At 37.2% G+C, this 21,087-nt stretch overlaps 1 protein-coding gene across 2 annotated transcripts; it reads left to right on the top strand.

Moving 5' to 3' along the window:
- The first annotated feature begins 6,025 nt into the window (after positions 1-6,025).
- On the top strand, positions 6,026-19,820 carry FOLT1 (folate transporter 1). Of its 2 annotated transcripts, none has more exons than XM_088944406.1 (11): positions 6,026-6,467; positions 6,609-6,685; positions 12,047-12,123; positions 12,813-12,906; positions 13,154-13,247; positions 14,148-14,221; positions 15,695-15,808; positions 18,302-18,373; positions 18,459-18,479; positions 18,717-18,784; positions 19,573-19,820. In XM_088944406.1, the coding sequence occupies exons 1-11, from the start codon at positions 6,347-6,349 to the stop codon at positions 19,703-19,705; spliced, it is 945 nt and encodes a 314-aa protein (XP_088800532.1). In that variant the 5' UTR covers positions 6,026-6,346; the 3' UTR covers positions 19,706-19,820. The 2 variants fall into 2 exon arrangements, with proteins under 2 accessions (XP_088800532.1, XP_088800533.1); XM_088944407.1 differs by having other exon boundaries at positions 6,138-6,467; positions 15,698-15,808.
- The last annotated feature ends 1,267 nt before the right edge of the window (positions 19,821-21,087 follow it).

Below are 21,087 nucleotides of genomic sequence, written 5' to 3'. Positions count from 1 at the left end.
GTAAGCCCCTAGCTTAATCAACGGCGGGATTTGATTGGATGGAGTACGAAACTTGGGCGAGAAAACCCAAGAAAAATCGACACGTGGATCTCGAAAGAGGTTTGGCTTTCTGACAACCATCCCCAGACGGCTGACTTACTCTGATTCCGATCGTTGTTCCATCTACAATCATTACCCTTCAATTAAAGTAATCCATTTTTCCTCATTTATTTATTTATTTTACCAATTACCGCTGTTTCAGCCTTCGCTCAGGGCCTCCGGTCTCCAGACCTATTATTTATTTATTTATACATTTAGATTTTATATTAAAATCCATACCAAATGATTATTTAATTAAGTCTGTTAGACTATAGTTTAATTTGCGAAATATGATAATGATTTGAATGACTAACACGTAGTCGGAGCCGGATATAGCTGGCACTATTGAAATAATGGCTGAAGTGACTTAATCGAATGGCTTATTTCGCTAAAATATCTTCGATGTATGATTAATCAATTTGTCCACTAAAAGACAAAGAACAAAAAGGTCGTTTAATTCAGCCACTGAAGTTGCTAAGAGTCTATGACTTATGAGAGAGGTCTCTAGTAAGAGTGTAAGACGACCCCCCCCCTGGCCCCTGCACTATGGGTCCATGCTTCTTACCTCATTTTCATAGCTGGGTTGAGTTTGAGTACACCAATAATTTGATTCTCGCCAAAGCTTTCGGTTTGCCACGTGTACATGAGACCCTGTTCTGAGTTCTCTCATTGGACTGAAAGGGAGATTGCTACTTGCTAGTATTGAAATGTGAAACTGACCATGATGACTGATGAGCGTTTTAATCCAGTATTGGCTGTTGCACAAACCGGACTGGACGTCGAACTGGAAAGCTGTAACAATCACTGGTTTGAGGTTTGAATGCCCAGTCAAACCATGCAAGAGCAGTAGCCAGAAAGCTGTCTGGTTCATAGGTTTGACCGCCCGGCCTGATCTGGCTTTTCCAACACCGATTGATTTTTAATCGCAAAGGACAAAGCTCCAGCAGTCTCTAAAATGCCTCTCTTCTGTTTAGCTTTTGTCTTTAGCTCTCAGCCTTACTTCAAATGGAAATAGTTACGACCTTCGGGAGAATTGATCAGAGTAATTATTTCGGTCCAATCCAATAAAGAGGACTGTAAATTTATATATACTATATTAAAAAGCAGTACTACGATATTTTGGCTGGGATTTGATTTTAGTACATGAGCAAACCCATCAATGCTGCTACCTCAAGCTTCTTGATTGATGGGGAGTGGGGACCAAGCCCAACTTAAGATAAAATGAGCTTTATCCCAAGATTTAAGTCTGGCATATAAACGAACTAGGCTTTGGCTTGAGGATGTTGGTCCTAGTGGTCCTATATCCTAAGGCTCTCATTCTGATTTTAGTATTCCAGCCTATAAGCTAATGAGATTAAGGGCCAGAACTGTCAACTGCCAAGTCTGGGAGGGCTGAACTAAAGATTCAGTAAGCTGCTTTTAATTAAGCATCCTGGATTGGATTCAAAGAGCCAGTCTGCCCCAATTTGGGCTGTCTGGATTTATCACCAAACATGATTTATAGGCAAGTTAGAAGTCCACCTTGGGAAGTTAGAAGCTGATACGCTTCAGTCCTCCCAAACAGGCACTAAGCCGGTTCACAATGTATAATCAATGTTTTTAAACTTTCGTTGATCCAGGCAACCGGAATATTCAACCCGGGAATCGTGTCCATTTCACTTTTAACCCATTTTTTGACCAAAAACTGTTGATTTAATTAATAATTCGTTAATTCAGGCGGTCCAATCATTAACATGTTTGACCCGAACAACAGTTTTAACCTTTTTTTTATTTTAATTGCTTTTTAATTTTTTAAATTAAAACGGGCTATTCATTTAAACCAAATGGTCAAAAAGCCAATGACTAAAACGATTCCAATTCCGGATCAATTTTTGAAACATTCTGTTATAGGTGATGGGCTGTCGCCTGTCATGAATTCAACCCAGGCAGGGACAAAGTGCAACCGCTAGCAGCTGGCGCTGGTGATTTCGTACATCCAACGCAGGTTACCAGGAACGCAAGTGTATTACAGCTTGAGGGTTGGATTGTAGGCCCCAAGTCACCGACCCTATAAAAGGATCTCACAACTGAAAAATGAAGGATCAAAGAATGAAAATTAATGGACTGAAGCAGCTGGTGACACAAATAAATAACGTAGAACTTAGTTGGTTACTACTTACTACATAGAATCACATCAACTTATCAAATAATCTATTGTTTCCCATGATAGGTCTTAGAAGCTAAGGCAACAACCATATCTCCGTGTTTTGTTGCTTCGTCGCTTACCCAAAAAACACGTTTGTTTATAGTATACAGTTTGGTGTGGCCTTTTGTACCATCTCAATTAAATAAACTGCGTGGCCCATATCCACGGCCGGCTCATAAATATGGAAACAAACCAACCAAAGAAAAAAATAGATCTTATTATTATATTATATATAACAAGATTATATGCGACAATTTATTAAATAATTATTTCACAATATATTGGTTAATTTAGAGTTTCTTGTAGTTTAAGCGAATCTTTAAAATATACCTGTTTCTTAATTCATATTTTTCGACTATTGTTTTAATATTAATAGGTCAGGATTAAGAGTTAAGCATCTAGAATAACCGGGAACAGGAATCAGAATTTGTCTAGTGGATGCAAAACAGGAATTTGAAAGGATATAATCCTAAAAGTAATAATTAATAAAAATGTTAGGTGCATTATTTGGACAGTTGATCGAATTCCCATCCAGTTGGCTAATGAGATAAATGGCGCTTAGGTTTTACGGAATATGCCTATTAAAATTATTTATTTATTTCTTAATTTTTGGACGGTGACGATGATTCTAAGCTGTTGCATGCATATGTATTGATTTCGTTTTAATTCAACTGCCGTGTGGAAAGTCTTCATTTTCCATCGTTGCACCTTTACTCAACTATATTAAAGTTTTTATTTTTAGGTTTTTTTTTGTGTGTGGGAATTGGATTATTTTGCTATGAAGTTGTTTTAAATGGAAAACTTTGAAGTTGCAGTTGCAACTGCAGAAATATATAAATGCCATTGGCTTACATGTGAATGTCCAGTGTCCACCTCATCAAATATAGTCTAGGGAATAGAGACCCGATTTGCTCCTTCACACCAATCTTACAGCATATTCCATATTAATTCTTACATTGGGAATATCTCCCTACATGTATTTTGTTTTTGTTATCAATCCGAAATTGTGATGTGATGTGAAAATGGCTTGAGGAATGCTCTATGGGAACTCCTCTTAGGTGTCTACACCCTGTTTTTGTACCCAAAGGCTACGTTTGGGTTGATACAAAATAATAGCAAAACACAAAGTTAGGGAAAGTTTTTTAAGAAATTTCAGTGTTTAGGCTGTATTTGGATAAGATGTAAATTAAGAATGGATGTAAAATTTATATCAATTTGGTTTTGTAGGCGTTTGAAAAGAGAGTGTAATTATTATCAACATAAAACATCACTCTGATTCAGTTTTGTATACGTTTGGATTGAATGGACCATTAGCTCTCAAGTTTTACATTGATAACGATGTAAAGACTATATTGATTTTCTCAATGTAAAACTTTACACTTTTACACCTATCGCCATTTTCAAAAAGTAACAGTTATTTTCATGGTTCAGTGTAAAATGTCATCATCGATGTATAGCCTTATGGACTAAGTCTCGATCTCTTGCAAATAAAAACTCTGCTTCCATAGAATCTATTCATACATTGGAAATATTTCCCATACATTTATCTTAAATTCATAGGAAGATATTCCCAATGTGCGATGAAATTCCCCTATTTTCATAACATGCATAGGGTTTTTGCCCGCAGAGAATCCCATTGCTTAAGGATCTTCATAAGCCACCAAATAGCAAAGAAAATTCTGTCATCCTTTGCACAGAGCTTTCTCTTAATCCAGTAAGTTAGAAATCATTTAAATCCCTTGTGATACCACCACAAGTCCATGAAGAAAGGTATCAATGGTTATAAAGATGTCTCGGCATTAAAGTTGTGCAATTTAATTTTTCAAAAAGGTATTAATCGATATGGAGGACATTGGATTGGACCAACCTAAATCTAACTCCATGCAACCCCAAAAATTAGGTTAGGTTGAGTTAGGATCATGGTTGAAAAATGCCAACCCAATGTATAGTAGGGTTTGATTAAAAAGAATGTATAGTAGGTTAAATTAGGGTTAATGCCTTGGGGAATCCCCCCTGAGCCTCATTGTTGCACTTATACATAAAGGTGGTTTATTGTAAAATATTATTATAATATGATGTTTATGTATTATTTTCACATGCAATATGTATTGTATGAATAACATAATGCAAATTCATGCATGTATATATAAATTTGGTTGACAAAGTTTCAACTCAAATTTAAATACGAATCTGATCCAAAATATGATATATATCCTTTTATTGTCTTAAAAAAAATTAAAAGTTGTAAATAAATTAATTACTTTTTAACTTAGGAAAAATCTATGACACCAGAAAAGAAAGAAACGGTATCAAGAAAAGATTTGACCAATCAAAGCACTCCCATAAATTCGATGAATACCACATAATTGGTCACCTCTTTTATGCCGCCCATTGATTGGTTGCAAGTTTTTCTAATATTATGTCTTTCCAGTATAATAATCAAACCATTTAACTTTATACGTATGTGATAAAATTTATTATTTATGAACTTTATATAAATATATTCATGCATAATAAATTTTAACTGGGCTTAAATCTTAATCAGATTGGACGGGGTCATATCTACATCTGATCTAGTCATTAAGTAAATGCATGTTTTAAGATGTGAATCTGGCATGATTGGATCGACTTTTGAGCTTTTAGAGTCCATTGACAGTCCCTGGTTATTATCAACACATTGAGTTGGTCTATGGTTGACCTTAGTGTGAAAATAATCCTGCATGTACAGTTGAACTGTGCAAATACAAGGGTTAGGAATACATAATACATGGTTTTACACTATACCCAAGGCTGTGTTTGGTTGCAATGCAATTTTATTTGTACTAGTACAAATGCATGGGAGTAAAAGTGAAGAAAATGTAAATTCTCATTTAATTTTGTTACCTTATTCTATTTCATGTCTTAATTTACTTTATTTTTACTGCAATCAAACAAAATAAACTAAAATTTAAAACAAAATTAGGTCAGAATTTACAATCAAACCATTTGCATTGCCATAGTTTTGCATCAATACAATTTTGAATCTATCAAAATGTTCTTGAACTTGTGTTCAAAAACATGCTTTTTACTTGTGTTTCCATACTATATTTTACAAATACAAGATAGAGATTCTAATTGAATGGATATTAGCTGTTTTTTTTTTATTTTTATTTATACCTTAATCATCCATAATTTAATAATTGATATAGCATTGAATATAACATAATGATGAAACAAGATTCCTGTAACCGACCCATATGATTGAGATGAGACTTAGATGGATTCATATAGCAATTGTACCTTCGTCCCCGTCCCAAATTCATTTAGGCTGTGTTTAGTTTGAAGTAAAATGTAAAGAAAGGTAAAGATTTGTAAAGGTTTCCTTTCCTTTCTCTACCTTTTCCTTCAAACCAAACATAGCATTAAAATTTTAAACATGAGACTTAGATGATCATGATGATGAATTGTACCTTCGTCCCAAATTCATTTAAAGTTTTAAACTTGAGTTGGCGGGACCCGTATAAGCTTTAATGTAGCAATCGTAAGAGATTGATAGGAGATTTTGGTTTATTATGTTTACCATACGCGAAATATTAATTGTTCATAATTTCATATTAGATTATCAGGTTACAGGCTTACTGCTCAAAGCTGGGCTTGCGCTGGAGTCAGGTTTTTGGGTTGGGCCTCTGTTGTCTCTAACCCGCTTTAGTCCAAGTTGCACCGCCCCTGAAGAGTAGGATTAAGAGTATAATCGTAAGTGGGAACGTCCTGTAACTTTGCCCTCCCAAACGGAAATCGGATTCAGTCCTCCCAAACGTGGTGCTTGACGCTTGAGACTTGAGAGAGAACGTTGGTTGTGCCACACAAATCTCAATCATCTGTCCGTTCATTGAGCATCCATAATAGAAAAGCTCGTATCTACGACAGAAGATCTTACATCCATTGATACCACCTATTTTAAGACGGTGTCCCACGAGATACCAAAATCTTCAGTCTTCACTGCATGTTTCCTTCCTCAAATTTCGCGGGGAGACATCAGCTCCCTCCCTCTACTGTCTCTGTTCTGTACACGCACACGCGCCCGCGTCAGTGTGCGGGAGGCAAATGTCCGGTGCGTTAGATAGAGGACAGTGGCAATGGGAGAACGCGACGGCAGGCGCTGTTGCTGGATTCGCCACTGTAGCTGCTCTGTATCCCCTCGACGTCGTCCGTACAAGGTTTCAAGGTTTATTACCTCTTGCTTACCTTTATGTTTTAATTTGTAGTTTGAATTTACTCATGGAGGATTCGTGTTCCAATTCTGTAAGTTCGTGATCGATGTTCTCACTTCCTTTTTCCCCCTATTGATTGTTTAATTAATTATTAGTTAACGATGGCCAAGTCACCGGACTGCCACTATACAAGAATACTGGACATGCAATCTTCACGATAGCTCGAACGGAGGTTAGTTCTTTTCCCTGTTTTGCATTTTTCCGTTATCTCCCTTCTTGATTTTAGGGTTTACGTAAGCCTTCCGTATTCAGGTTTGGTTATTTATACTGAATTCAGTTAGATAAACATATAAATCCTAGATATTTCAGCTTGTTGTCAATGAATTGTAAGATCACACCCTTAATCAAATTTGAGAGATTGAGTTCACGTTTGCCAAGTACAAGGGCATCAAATAATCTTGCTGTACCTCAAATTATTTTTAGTGTTCTTAGTCACCCAAGTGATAAATACCTAAGTGGCTCTACTTTGGAAATCTATGTTAAGCATTATATAACCGAATTCTCTTTTTTCTGAACATGATGTCTTATAAATTGTTGGAAAGTGGAAATACTCAGGTAAACATTACTACCTTGGTCCATAGGGAGTCGAATGCTAGGGCTGCTTACATCTAAAATTATTGCATGCAAGACCTTTTGATGTTTATAGTTTAAGTCAAGCTATATCTTGCATTTTCAAGCAAATGCAATTTTACCTGGTCAATATTTAAAGACAAACAGCGTAGAGGTTTTTGCCTTTATTAGATAATTTAGATGCATTAAGTGCTAACTTATTCACGTGAAAATTGAAAAGTAGAATGAAACGTGATAAAGATTTAACAGTTGAGTTAGACTGAACCTTAGCCATTAATGTTAAGATTAACACAACTATTGATTTTAGAGAAAAAGATTAGGCAATAAATGGCTAAAAGGGCAGCCCAGTGCATGAGGTTGTCATTCTTTAATAAAGATTAATAAATAATCAAAGGCTGGGCTAGTCAAGATAAAATCTGAGCCATTAATGCTGGGTTTATTATAGAGATTGAGTTGCCAAAGGAGTTCTCTCAATGTCATCTATAGTAAAAATAGAATTTCCCGCTGCAAGGTACCCCTGAATCTAACTTCTCAACAAGATCCTTTTTTTTTTTGTTTCCTAGATTTCTTGCCTTATTGCTTTCTACTTCTTGGATTTTTAGAATTTTTTCCTCCATAGTAGCAGTTAAGAGCTATTAGTGTTCATTTTCAATCAATGGAGTTCAATGCTTTCTTTGTAATTAACAAGTATTCTGTTGTGACCAGTGGTACATTGTGATTTAGTTAATTATAGCATTGAATCTATTTGGTTAACATTACTTTCTATCACTAATGCTATTTGGAATTAGTTTGGTTATTGAACCTATCCTGAGAAGAACCCCAACTTTCAACGTTAACTGCTTGATACTCAAATTACAGTGATTGAAAGCTTTCTTGGCTACATGTTTAAAGAATAGAATTGGAACTATCACTGATTAAAGGCCTATGGGTTCCCAGGTTGACCACATTAAGGATTAGTTGCACCCACATGACTTGACACTGACCTGAAATGAATCCTGATCAAAGGCTCATGGGGGTCTAGGTCAACCAGACCAAGGATTAGTTATGTCCACATTACTTGGCATATGACCTCACCTAATTTTTTTGGTTAATATCAAGGTTCAAAGTATTGACACGTATCAGCCCGTATTGGCCGATACGTATCGTTCTGGGACCTCTCTGATACGCCCCTACAGTGGGTGTATCGGGGTCTGACCGGTTCAGGGGGTGGAGGAGCTCTAAACCGGCCCCCCTGAACCGGTTTTGAAAAAGATAAAAAAAGCAAAAAAAAGGTTTCGATTCGCTCGATACGCCCCTACCGGCGTATCGGGCGTATTGATATTTTGAACAATGGTTAACATTATATTTTTTTATCAAAAATAGTTGTTGATTGGATTTTGTGATAGTGTCACATGATCACCACCTCTTCATGCATTGGTAAGGCTATTGATCGAGGATAGAAGGATGAAAACTCCTTATCTAAGTCAATCATCACTTAATAAGGAGTTTGGGTAAATTATTTCAAGTTGGGTCTAGACAAAATAATTGGGGATGGACAATGCAGGTAAAGATGTTTAAATGCTTCAGGAACAGCAGGGGGAACTCTAGTAGTATGGAATTCCAATACTGTCATGATCAGTGACTCCATGGTTGGAAATTACTCGGTCTCCATTGAAGTTGTATGGACAGGAGATTTCAAGGGGACAATTACTGGGGTGTATGGCCCAAATGATGATGCTGAAAGGCAGAACTTCTGGGAGGAGCTGGGCAGAATAAGGAGTAGGGGTAATATTCCCTGGTGTATAGGTGGAGATTTTAACATTATGAGATTCCCACAGGAGAAAAGTAGAGGTGTGAGAAGGACTACGGGGATGCGGTCTTTTGGTGAGTTTGTTTACAGACATGGTCTGGTGGACTTGCTGTTGTCTGGTGCTAAGTTCACTTGGACTAATAACCAAGGCGATCCTACTTTAGTTCAGCTTGACAGATTTTTGGTGTCAACAGAGTGGGAGGAAAGTTTCCCTAACTTGTTTCAGGAAGCCCTACCAAGACCTGTGTCTGATCATAGGCCTATTCTTCTTAGGGGGAGGGCCTGAGGAGGAAGCCAGGTCTTTTTCGGTTTGAACACTTGTGGTTTCAGGAGGCTGAGTTTGAAGAGAAGTTGAAGGAGCGGTGGTTATCTTTTGAGGTAGAAGGCTCAGGATCTCATATTCTTGCAAGGAAGCTACAGATGTTGAAAGAGAAAATTCTAGACTGGAAGAAAAACAATTTTAAGGCAGTAGAACTAAAAAAAGGAGAGTTGTTAAGCACCATTGAAGAGCTGGATAGGAAAGAAGAGCTGGTGAACCTATCTGAAGAAGAGAAGGCAGCTAGGACTGAGTTAAAATTGTGTTCTGACAAAGTAGCATATCAGGAAGAGATTAAATGGAGACAACGGGCTAAAATCTCTTGGCTGAAGGCGGGAGACAAAAATACAAAGTATTTCCATGCAGTGGCTAATTGTCGAACAAGGGAGAATACTTTGAAGAAGCTGCAGGTGGGAGACAGGATTATTGAGGAGGAATCTTCTATTAAAAGGGAGGTAGTGAAATTCTTCAAGAACCTGTATAAGGAGGTGTGGCTGGTACGTCCAGGTCTGAATGGGAGCTTGTTTGAAGCCCTCTCCAACAATCAAAGAGAAGACTTAGAGAAACCTTTCTCAGAAGAGGAAGTTTGGGGGGTTATTAAAAGTCTAGAGGGAGAGAAGACCCCTGGACACAATGGGTTCACAATGCTATTCTTCAAGAAATGTTGGAGTTTCTGGTTGTATCTTATGTATCTATTTTAATAAAAGTGTTGTTATTGATAAAAAAAACAAAAAAAGAAAGAAGAAAAAAGAAACGTTGAAGTTTCATAAAGCCAGAGGTGATGAAGGCTATGTCGGATTTCCACGAAAGAGAATCCTTAGAGCGTAGCTTAAATGCTACGTTTATAACTTTGATTCCAAAGGTTCAGAATCCGATGCGTATTTCTGATTACAGACCCATAAGTTTGGTAGGAGGTTTCTACAAAATTCTGGCGAAAACCCTTGCTAATAGAATGAGGAAGGTACTTCCTGAGATCATTTCAGAGGTGCAGGGGGCTTTCTTGCCCAGTTGACTATTACTGGAGGGTGTTCTTATTGCTAATGAGCTGGTAGACTCGAAGTTAAGGAGTGGCAGCAATGGGGTGGTATGCAAAATTGACTTAGAGAAGGCTTACGATCATGTAAACTGGAGGTTTCTTGACTTGGTGTTGCAGAAAATGAACTTTGGCCAGAAATGGAGAAGTTATGTCAGAGTGTGCATATCCACTGCTAAGTTTTCTGTACTTGTGAATGGGTCATCTTCTGGTTTCTTTAGAAGTTCGAGGGGTCTTCGACAGGAAGACCCCCTCTCTCCCTTGCTGTTTATCTGTGTGGTGGAGGCCTTAGCTGGATTAGCTAAAAGAGCAGTGGCTGAAGGTTGTGTGGAAGGTTTTAGAGTGGCAGAGGAAGGAACCGTGGTCCCTTTACTACAGTATGCAGATGATACTTTGTTCTTTGTTCGGGCAGAAAAGGAGCAGTTAAGTAATCTTTGGATGATTCTGGTTTGGTTCAAGGTGATCTCTGGATTACGGGTGAATTTTCAGAAAAGTGAAATTATCCCAGTTGGGGAGGTCAATAACATCCAGGATCTTGCTGTGGAGCTTGGGTGTAAAGTGGGAAAACTCCCTTTCAGGTTCCTGGGTCTTCCAGTTGGAGCAAAATGTCACTCCAAATCCATGTGGGACCCAGTGATTGAAAGGATAGAGAAGTTGGGGGGTTTGAAGTCCAGGTATTTGTCCAAGGGAGTTAAGATTACTCTGTTGAAAAGTGTCCTAGCAAATCTACCTATCCACTTTTTATCTCTGTTTCCAATACACAGGTGGCTGAAAGGATGGAAAAGCTAGAAAGGAAGTACCTATGGTGTGGGAAGGATGGTGAACAAAAGATCTATCAGGTTAAGTGGGATTCCATATGCAAACCTGTCTCAGCAGGGGGTTTAGGAGTGAGAAATTTTAGGCAGATAAATACTGCTCTCCTAGGTAGATGGTTGTGTCTCTTTAATTCTAGCCCCCAAGCACTCTGGAAGCGGATAATTGCAGAAAAGTTTGAAACTAGAAACTATGGATGGGACCCTGGACCTGCACCCTCGCCTGCTGGCTGCTCAGTTTGGAAAGGAATTGAGAAGGTTTATCCTCATTTTATCCAAGGGATTAGGCTAAATTTAGGGGATGGCAAGAGGATTAGTTTCTGGTGAGACACCTGGTGCAATGGTGCCTCCCTAATGGAGACTGTCCCGTCGCTATTCCTTAGTTTCTGGCAAGAGTATTAGTTTCTTATGGGTGCTGTTGATGGTCTTCTGTGCACATGGCCAAACCAACTTAGTCTACTTTCTTTCATTTTATTACCTATTGGAGTTACTCTAGGTTCCTTCAAATGACTTCATTTCTGATCCTATCCTTTCAAGTTTTTCCATTCTCCATCTTAGCATATGCATTTCTACCACACTCATATTTTGGACATGTTTCTTGACTTCCCAACACCCTGCTCTGTATAGCATGGCTAGCCTTACAACTGTTTTATAGTATTTTCCTTTTAATCTAAGTGATGTTTGCCTATCACATAGAACTCTGGATGCACCCCTCCATTTTGGCCATCCTTCTCTAATTCTATGTGCAACATTCTCCTCAATCTCTCCACTGTTTGTTATATTTATCCAAAAAAAAAAAGAAAAAAAATCTCTCCTTTGTTATGGATTATTGAACCAAGGTACTAGAGAAGGTCACATTTCCAATCCTAAGTGTACCTGGTTTTCACTCCCATCATCATTAAATTTTCATATTATCTTTTGAAGTTTTCAAACTACAATTTACCAATTATTGCCTAGTTAACGTGTTGGACTGTTGGATTCTGTGGCTCATAATATGCCAATGCATGTTTCAGGGGTTGAAGGGGCTCTATGCAGGTTTCTACCCAGCGGTTCTTGGCTCAACCGTTTCTTGGGGTTTATATTTCCTCTTGTAAGTGCTTTTTGGTGCTTTTGAGTTTCTAGAGTGATCTAGGATTATATACCTTATACAATTATTACGATATCATTAGTTTAGCCATCAAGAGAAAGTGGGATATTCAATTGAATTTATATGCAACCTATTGCTAATCATTATTTATTGTTTGCTGGGTGCCTTTTTTTCAATGGGTGACTCCCTTTTCCACATTACTTGTATATTCTTTACCTATTTGTCTGTGCATTGAGTTTAAAACAAGTTGGTGTGTGGATCGCAAGCAACTTATTGTGATAATCATGGAACAAATTTGAGTCAGCAGGCTTTTGAATGTTTATGATCAAATCATTGAAGAAATTTATATGAGAATTCCATGGAAAGGAGATATTCTTGTGGTTAGAATACTTAACATATGATTCTTGCTTGAATCTTGTGCATAGCTGCACCTGATGTTCATCCTATAATTTACATGATAAGTCCCAAACCATTTTAAAGAACAGTGAATCGATTGTTCCAAATTATTCTATTTTGTAGGTTCATTTTAGTCCATTAGGAATTTTTCTCTGGTTTATGGTTAAAACTAAATAAATTGAATGGTAAGCTACCTCCACTTTGATTTTCTAATTTGATTTCTCTGAGGATGTAAAAGACCTGGGTGCTATTATTTCATTATTTCTAGTTCATAACTTAGGCTTTTTCCTCTGTAGTTATAATAATGCTAAACAGAGGTACTCTAAAGGCAGTGGGGAGAAGCTTAGTGCTGGTCTTCATCTTGTTTCAGCTGCAGAAGCAGGTGCTTTGGTTGGTACTTCAACTGCTTGTGGAATGAATTGGCAGGATTCACTTGGATTCCCCTATTCAAACAAGGGATGTTTTTAGTTTTTCTCGTGTGGTATCAAAATTCTTGTCTACTTTAGCTAAGCAGCTGAAATCTGCTACTGAATGCCTGATGGGCTGCTTCTTTTTCTACCCTATGTACTATATCTTTGGAGTTGACTAATGTTGTAAGTTGCATATTTTGAGTCCCATATCTGTATGGCTTTGTCAGGTCTGCTTATGCACAAATCCAATTTGGCTTGTTAAAACAAGGTTGCAACTTCAGAATCCTCTTCACCAAACTCGACCATATTCTGGGTTTCATGGTATGTTCCACACTTTATGTTTAGCACTTTAGCTTGATAAAGCTACATATTTCCACATACATATGTGATATATGCGTATTTGTTTGTTTACATGCACAATTCTTAGAAATTTATTAAAGAGAACTGGGTCATTCCCATCACCAAGTTGTATAAACTGTTTCCTATCTGAAATTTAAATAAAATACATGCTTACTGATATATATATATATATATAAAACATGGCTTCTGCTAAAAAAAATTGTAGCATTGATTATTTGTGGATAACATAATTTTGATTGATAAAATGAGGGCCAGTGAAGCTTAAATGGTATGCCCATTTAAAATGAAAAAGAAAAACTACTAGGTTTATGTAGCACAAAAGAAGGCTCTTTCTTTAACAGAAGATGTGGGTTTAGTTCGTTCGTAATAGTAGAATAGGATGGCTTATTTTAGGGATGATGAAGGAAGTAGGTGGTTGCTTTTTTTTTCTTTTGTTTTTATTTCGAAGATTGATTGTACTTTGAGTGTGGTGAAAGCCCTTCACCGATCTTGTAATCATTTTAATTTAATGGAATTTTACTATTATTTACTATACAAAATGGGGTACTAGAAATAATTCTTAAAAAACACAAATGGATCAATTATCAAGTCACTGCCAAAGATTGCAACATTGCCGTTGTTGGATACCAGAAAAACTTTTTTTCTTCTTTCATGGTTTATTTCTCTTTTCTCCACTATTTGCATCAATTGTTTTGGGTATTGAGACATGGAAGAACCAAGCCTCATTAGTCTAAAACCATCACAAAGTAAAGGTAAAAAAAAAAGAACAAAAAAACAAAAAGTTCTAATGCCCAACAGTATTATGGGCTATCGTCAATTGGTTAATGTCTAATTCTTGTGGCACATGCCCTCTCATGTCAGATGCTTTAAGAACCATACTGAAAGAAGAAGGATGGCGTGCACTTTACAAGGGACTTGGGCCTGGCCTTTTGCTTGTAAGCTCTCTCTCTCTCTCTAATGATAAGTACTAGCATGAATCATGTTACATGACATTTGGCATATACATTCTGCTTCAGTTCAAGCATATAAGCCTTTATATATTGACAACTATGATGCTCCTTGAGTGTTATATCCCTTTGCTGCATTGCAACCATATTTTCCTGTAATCGATGCTAAAGTCGGAGATACTTTATGGATACTCATGTCAAGAAAACACAGATGGGAATGCTATGGAGTCTAGATATAAAAGATGCATGGATCCAGGAATAATAGAAGCATGCTAAGTGATTCATGTCCAAGAAAGATGGGGGAATCATACCCCTAGTAAATTGAAGTTTAGGAAGTTTTAAAGTTGGAACTTGGACAAAGTGCACCTGGAAAAATGGGCCTTAAGTGTAATAACTTGCTAGTTGTTACATTGTTTCTACCTTTCTTGTTGTTAGTTTTCTCTTTGGATACTATTTCCATTCTAGTACAAGGGTGCATTGTGGCCACATGACCCTAAAATATGTCATGTAATAAATATGGCTTCTTCATTTTTCCTATGTTAGAGAAATCTATTATTGCTTTAAATGCCCCTTGGGTTTTCCTTTGACTTTCCTTTTCCTTGTTGTTGTTCTCACTAATTGATGTAAAACAATAAACATGGATTTACTTCAGATGGTTATAACTAAATCTTGAGGAATAGATCTAGGCCTGGAAAAAATGAAGAAAACAAATAGCAAATTGATTATGGAACCTTGGGGTAGGGGGGTGTCCTTCGTTGCCAGGATGTGCAGTGTGCTCAAATGGATTTCCAGATAGATCAGTTTCCTTTCTGGCAGTTTATCCAGAAGGGAGTAGTGTCAGAAGACTCAGAACATGCTTTGTACTAGGGGACCACCGTACTGAGGTAATTCATTTATTGCTTTAAATGATATTTCTTGATACGAATTTTCAGATTTGGAGGCTGTTCTCTACTACCAAACCCTTTAGGAGCAGGCTTGTGATTTGTTTTTTACATCAATAAATAAAGCCTACTCGACTTTGCTACTGATCCAAAAAACAAAAAATGCAAAAGAAACTGGGAAACCAATTTGGCCATGCAGATGTTGAAACAATTTTATATTTAGTATTTGCAGTGGACCTGACCTCATTGATCAATGTTCATATGGGTTTTTGAAAGAAAGTGAATGCTTTCTAGTGGAAAAAAGACAATCGTAACCTGAAGGTGTCAGCAAGCTTGCTGGTAAAGTCTTTAGCTGGTTGTAGTGGAGACCTGGGATTGATTCCTGTCTTCACCTGGGTTGGGGAGCTAGGGGTTTGGGGGAGGGCTACCCCCTGTTGTGTAGCCCATTTACCTACCCCTCCCCTAAAAATAATAATAATAATAATAATAAATCCATGAAAAATCTTTTCTCTTAGTTTACAAGAATCTTGTATTCCTTATTGCCTCTAGTGGTGCAACTGACTCATTTTTATTGTTTCAGCAGGTTTCTCATGGTGCCATTCAGTTTACTGCTTATGAGGAGCTTCGTAAAGCTGTTATTAATTTTAAGAGTAAAGGAGGAACAAAGAATCATGCCACTGGTGATAAATTGTTGGTAAATCTTCTTTTTGATCAATGATTTATTGGTGGATATTCACAAGTTTAGTTTAGACTACACCATAATTTGAATTTCATACCAATGAATGAAGACCTGGTGCAAATTTGAGCTTCTAGGAGGCCAAGAAAATCAAGAACCTAGGTTCAGATAGTAGGGAAAAAAGTTATTTTTTTGGTTTCTTTCCTGATCATTCTATAAGAAAAGATTGACCTTAGATAGAATGGAAGAGGAGGAACTAAACTGCTGAATCCACTTAAGAGTGGAACGAAAGTTGTTGTTCAAGTATTTATGGTTTGGTGCTGATTTCAAGCTTGAAGGTGTTGAACCTGTCTCTAGGTACCAACTTGATTAGATTTTATGCTTCTATCTTTATTCTAGGTGGTTGGGTAATGGCTGTTCATTAATATTATGTACATCAATTTAGTCTTCTCGTCGCTCACTCTTATCTTCTCTTCGTCACAAACAAAAAGGGCAGCCCAGTGCATGAGAGGCTCATGCCAATGTGGAGTCTGGGGAGGGACAGATTTATGCAGCCTTACCCCTGCACATACGGAGAGGTTGTTTCCAAGATTTGAACCCTGGTCATCCAGGTCACAATGGAGCAACCCAGCCATTGCACCGAGGCCCACCATCTTCTCTTCATTACAAACTGTTTCCCTTAGGCTATGTTTAGTTTGAAGGAAAATGTAGGGAAAGGAAAGGAAAGGTAGGGAGACCTTTACAAATCTTTTATGATTTTCCTGTTTTTCCCTACCTTTGTGAGCCTAATTCCAGCTGGATCAAACTCCTTAGAACTGCCCCAATTAGCTGCTGTTTTGGGTGGATCTGGAATAACTTGTGATAGAAGTTCATTATCCCTCTCCAATAAGATTATTCTAGGTGCTTGGGTAATGGCTGTTTTTTAATATTATGTACATCAATTTAGTCTTTTCATCTCTCTCTCTTATCTTTATTCTGTTTGACACCTATTGGCTGTTAAGTTTAAGCAGTGTTAAACTAACAAGGTAAGTGCTTTGGGTGGATCTGGCATTACTTGTGATAGAAGTTCATTATCCCTCTCCAATAACATTAGCCATGCATCACAGAAATATCCCTAAAATCTCAGTCAAAAGACAGCTTCCCAAGAGCCCTCTGCTTGAACTAACTACCCTGCAAATAAGAGAATTGATTCCTAGCACCCTATACCTTATCTTTTTCATGATAATAGATTATAAACAAGGTTCAAAGTATCGATACGCCCCTGTGTATCGGCAGGGGTGTATCAGTACTAAAAACCAAGCGCTCAATGTTTTTTTTAGTATTTTTTTTCAAAATTTGATTTTTAGAGATGTGTTTTTTATTGAAATAAATGGGGGTCCTGAAACACCTGTAAATAGGTGTATCGAGACCAAAAGATACGATACGATATGCCCGAGACGGGGCGTATCGTATCAATACTTTGAACCTTGATTATAAATTTCTGGCACAATTTCCTGCTCCTTATGTTTAGCAAACAACTCTTCTGATTGAAAGTTGTCTGAAAAATGTTTTAAAAACCAACTTGGAAATGGAATTGTTTTCCCCTTTGGTTTCCAGGTCAGCGGTTCAACTGTTCAGATCGAATGGGTTGACCCGCAATTCCATAAATGAGTTAATAAATATATATATACATAAATAATATTTAAAAATAGAGTTAAATGTTTTACAGTTTTAGTGCCGGGGTGACAGGAGAGAGAGAGAGAGAGAGACCGAAGAGAAGCATCTCAAATTCTGAAACAGAAAAGTATTGAAAAATAATAGCGGGGTTTGTCGAGATGACAATATTGTCATCTTTTTTGTAAATTTGAAAAAAAACGAAGTTGATTCGATGAGATATGACAATGGTGATAGTTTTTCAAATAAAAAATTATATTTGATTTAATTTAAGTGAGCTCATGAACTGCAGCCCAGGTCAAATGTTTCAATGGTTTGACCATCTGGGTCAGTGATTCTTTGACCAAATCAACAGGTTTTTGTTTTTTGTTTTTTTGTGAAAAAGTGATCTGTGTGATAAGAGAAACCAGTAATGTGACTGGTTCTCAGGTCAAACGGTCTGACTGCCTGGGTCAATGGCATTTTTAGGACCATGGCCTGAACTTCATTGGAGTAAGCTTCACTTGTAACCACATTAGTAAGCAAAAATTATTACCTTGTAACCTGTGGTTGTGGGTTTAGTATTATCCTCTGATGAACATATTAGATATAGATTTCAGATTTCACAAGAAATTAAGCCTGGCTTATATTTGCTGCTGCTGCTGCTGATGTGGATCCTGAAATCCAGTGCCATGTTTGAAAACTGTTTCCTTGGTTGCATGTTAGGCTGAAATATAGTACACCTACAACTGGATGACTAAAGTTATGGACGAGTAATTGAATATGATGGCTTTCCAAACTTCTAGACTTCTAGTTAAGCATTTACTGTTTGATCTATTCTATGTGTTGAATAGGTAAAATATTTATTTGTTTTCACAGAACTCAGTTGATTATGCTGTTCTCGGGGCATCATCTAAACTTGCTGCCATTCTTCTGACATACCCATATCTGGTCAGCAATTTGTTTGTGTACAACTATACAATGGTCATGTTCAGTGTAACAAATGAGTAACTCACCTTTTCTTCATTTATGTCAGGTCATTCGAGCACGACTACAGGTAATCAAATGTCCTTCCTTTTCTATATCAGTTCTTAATTTATTTATGGTAAGTAGGAGAGCATGTTGTGAACTGGTAGGTTCAAGATGACAACCCAATACCATTATTTGACCTTAAAAGTTCTCTTGTCACTGCATGTCTTGTTTTTTGTTTTTCAAAAGTAACTGCATATATTGTTTGCTTCTCTCTCTATTCTCGAGGTGTGCATTTGATAAGCATATCACTTGTTTTCTGCAGCAACGCCCTAGCAATGCTGGAATTCCTAGATATCTTGATAGCTGGCATGTTGTAAAGGAAACTGTACGGTTAGTTCTTTTCTTCCTCGAGTTAACATCTTATTAATCTATCTTGTTGCTCTTTGATAGATAAAAGAATATTTTTACCACAAGTGGGATGGAGTTTCATCTAATCCATGGTTGGATTGACAACACCTGGAGATAGAAATTGGACGACCTAAATGGTGTGACAGAAGTTAATTATCTGGGCTAAGATCTCCTTTCTCACACACAGACCCAGAGATGAATGTGCACGTGTTATACATGCCTGCACGCATACTATTTTCCACTCCAATTTATCTGTTTGTTTTCCATGTCATGTTTATACTTAGGAATTAAGTTTCCGCCCCGACTGTCATGACCCAAAAGGAGTTTCCTTTGTTTAAGAGAGTGAAACCTTAGTGGCGTCATGCAACTCCTGTTCCATTTTTAGTGACAAAGTGATTTGATTGTTCATTATTTTTAAAGGCTTGCAATTTTTATGTCATTTGGTGTGTCTGAACCAGAACCAAGCAGGTCACAAACCCCGCTACAGTGCAGTTTTGACCTGTCTGTGGCTTGCGAAGCAATCAAGCAAATATAAAATTTTTTTGGAAAACCCAAACTGGACCATTAAGTCATCCATGGATGCGAAGACAGACCTTTTCAGGAGGAAATGGAGTTTTATTTGTGTGTTTATTTTGTTGTTGTTCTAGTACTCTAAATTCAACAATTTTACGTTGCATCAATAAAGAATATTAAATGTTACATTAGCCAGTCATCACCATTATTCTCTTTACCTCACTTTTTCTAATACTATTTTTCCCTTGACCATGCAGGTTTGAGGGGCTACGTGGGTTTTACAAGGGTATCACATCGCATCTACTTAAAAACGTCCCTGCTTCCTCTATAACATTTGTTGTTTACGAGAATGTCCTTAACCTACTAAGACCGTCAAGAGAGAACAAGTGAAAAGCTCTTTTTCTGTATTTCTCACTAAAAAATTTTGGTAGTAGTTGCAGATTATAATATTTAATTATTTATCAAGAAAAATTAATTGATATCTTAATATATTACTTTTCAATCAGCAGTCATCTTAAGGGCGAAGGGTAATTTGTAAAAAATCGGGGAATCCTTAAACCTTTAAAGCTATGTTTGGTTGGAAGGTAGGGAAAGGAAGGGAAAGACAGGGAAACCTATACAAGGTTTGTAAAGGTTTCTCTACCTTTCCTTTCCTTTCTCTGCATTTTTCTTCAAACCAAACATAGCCTAAATGTTCCACCACATTAAATATTAGATTTTTTGTGGTGGTCAGTCTATCAACTAATCTCTGATTGATCTTTACACCCCACCCCACCCCCCAAAAAAAAAGAAAAAAAAGAAATCTCTGATTGATCTTTCTTACCTCCCCATCGCACCATAACAAATGAAGACATGAAAGGGAAAATCTATGATGTAGGACAGACAATATCGGAAGAGATTTGACCAATCAAAATTTTAGTTGCCATGGAAAATGGCATTGCAGGAATAACGAAATATAATTTCTTAAGAACATTTTCCCAAATTCCCCCTCCTGAAAAATGACCCCAAGGCTCAAACTGTAAGGCCTCCAAGTCGATCATTTTGATGTTTTTAGCTGGTTTCCAGATATTCACAGGCAATCAATGATTCAATATCTCAGGAAATAGCTGCGTTTGATTTCTGAGGAAAGGAGTGAAAAAATATAGTGGGTATTGGGTAATGCCTTTGGTCTGACTTTCATGGCAATCAAAAATTTAGTTGCCATGGAAAATGGCATTGCAGGAACTACGAAATAGAATTTCTTAAGAACATTTCCCCAAATTCCGCCTCCTGAAAAATGACCCCAAGGCTCAAACTGTAAGGCCTCCAAGTCGATCATTTTGATGTTTTTAGCAGGTTTCCAGATATTCAAACAGGCAATCAATGATTCAATATCCTAGGAAATAGCTGCGTTTGATTTCTGAGAAAAGGAGTGAAAAAATATAGTGGGTATTGGGTAATGCCTTTGGTCCAACTATGGTACTGAAAAGGCATGATGATACCTGAGAGTTACAAACAATCAACCACGGGTATTGTAGAGGTGGTAATCGATCAACTGGTATTCATCAAATTTGGTCAAAGTTCTTCCAGTATCATATCCCTCAGGCATCTTGGATATTGCTGTGAGCCCGTGCCCTTAAAATTAAGGCATTTTCAGAAATCAAATACAGCCTTACGCCCTTTGTATTTTCGTCCAATCAAACAGAAAAACACAAGGAACGCAATCTGATATTGAGACAAGTGGGTGTAGTTTAGTTAACCTTTCAAACCTATGGTAAGTACTCTGATTCTCA

This window comes from Nelumbo lutea, chromosome 5, assembly GCF_056320005.1.
Source record: "Nelumbo lutea isolate HS-2025 chromosome 5, American lotus-T2T, whole genome shotgun sequence".
Lineage (NCBI taxonomy): Eukaryota > Viridiplantae > Streptophyta > Magnoliopsida > Proteales > Nelumbonaceae > Nelumbo > Nelumbo lutea.
The sequence above is the reverse complement of the archived record's forward strand: the minus strand, read 5'-3'. Positions and strand labels throughout refer to the sequence as shown.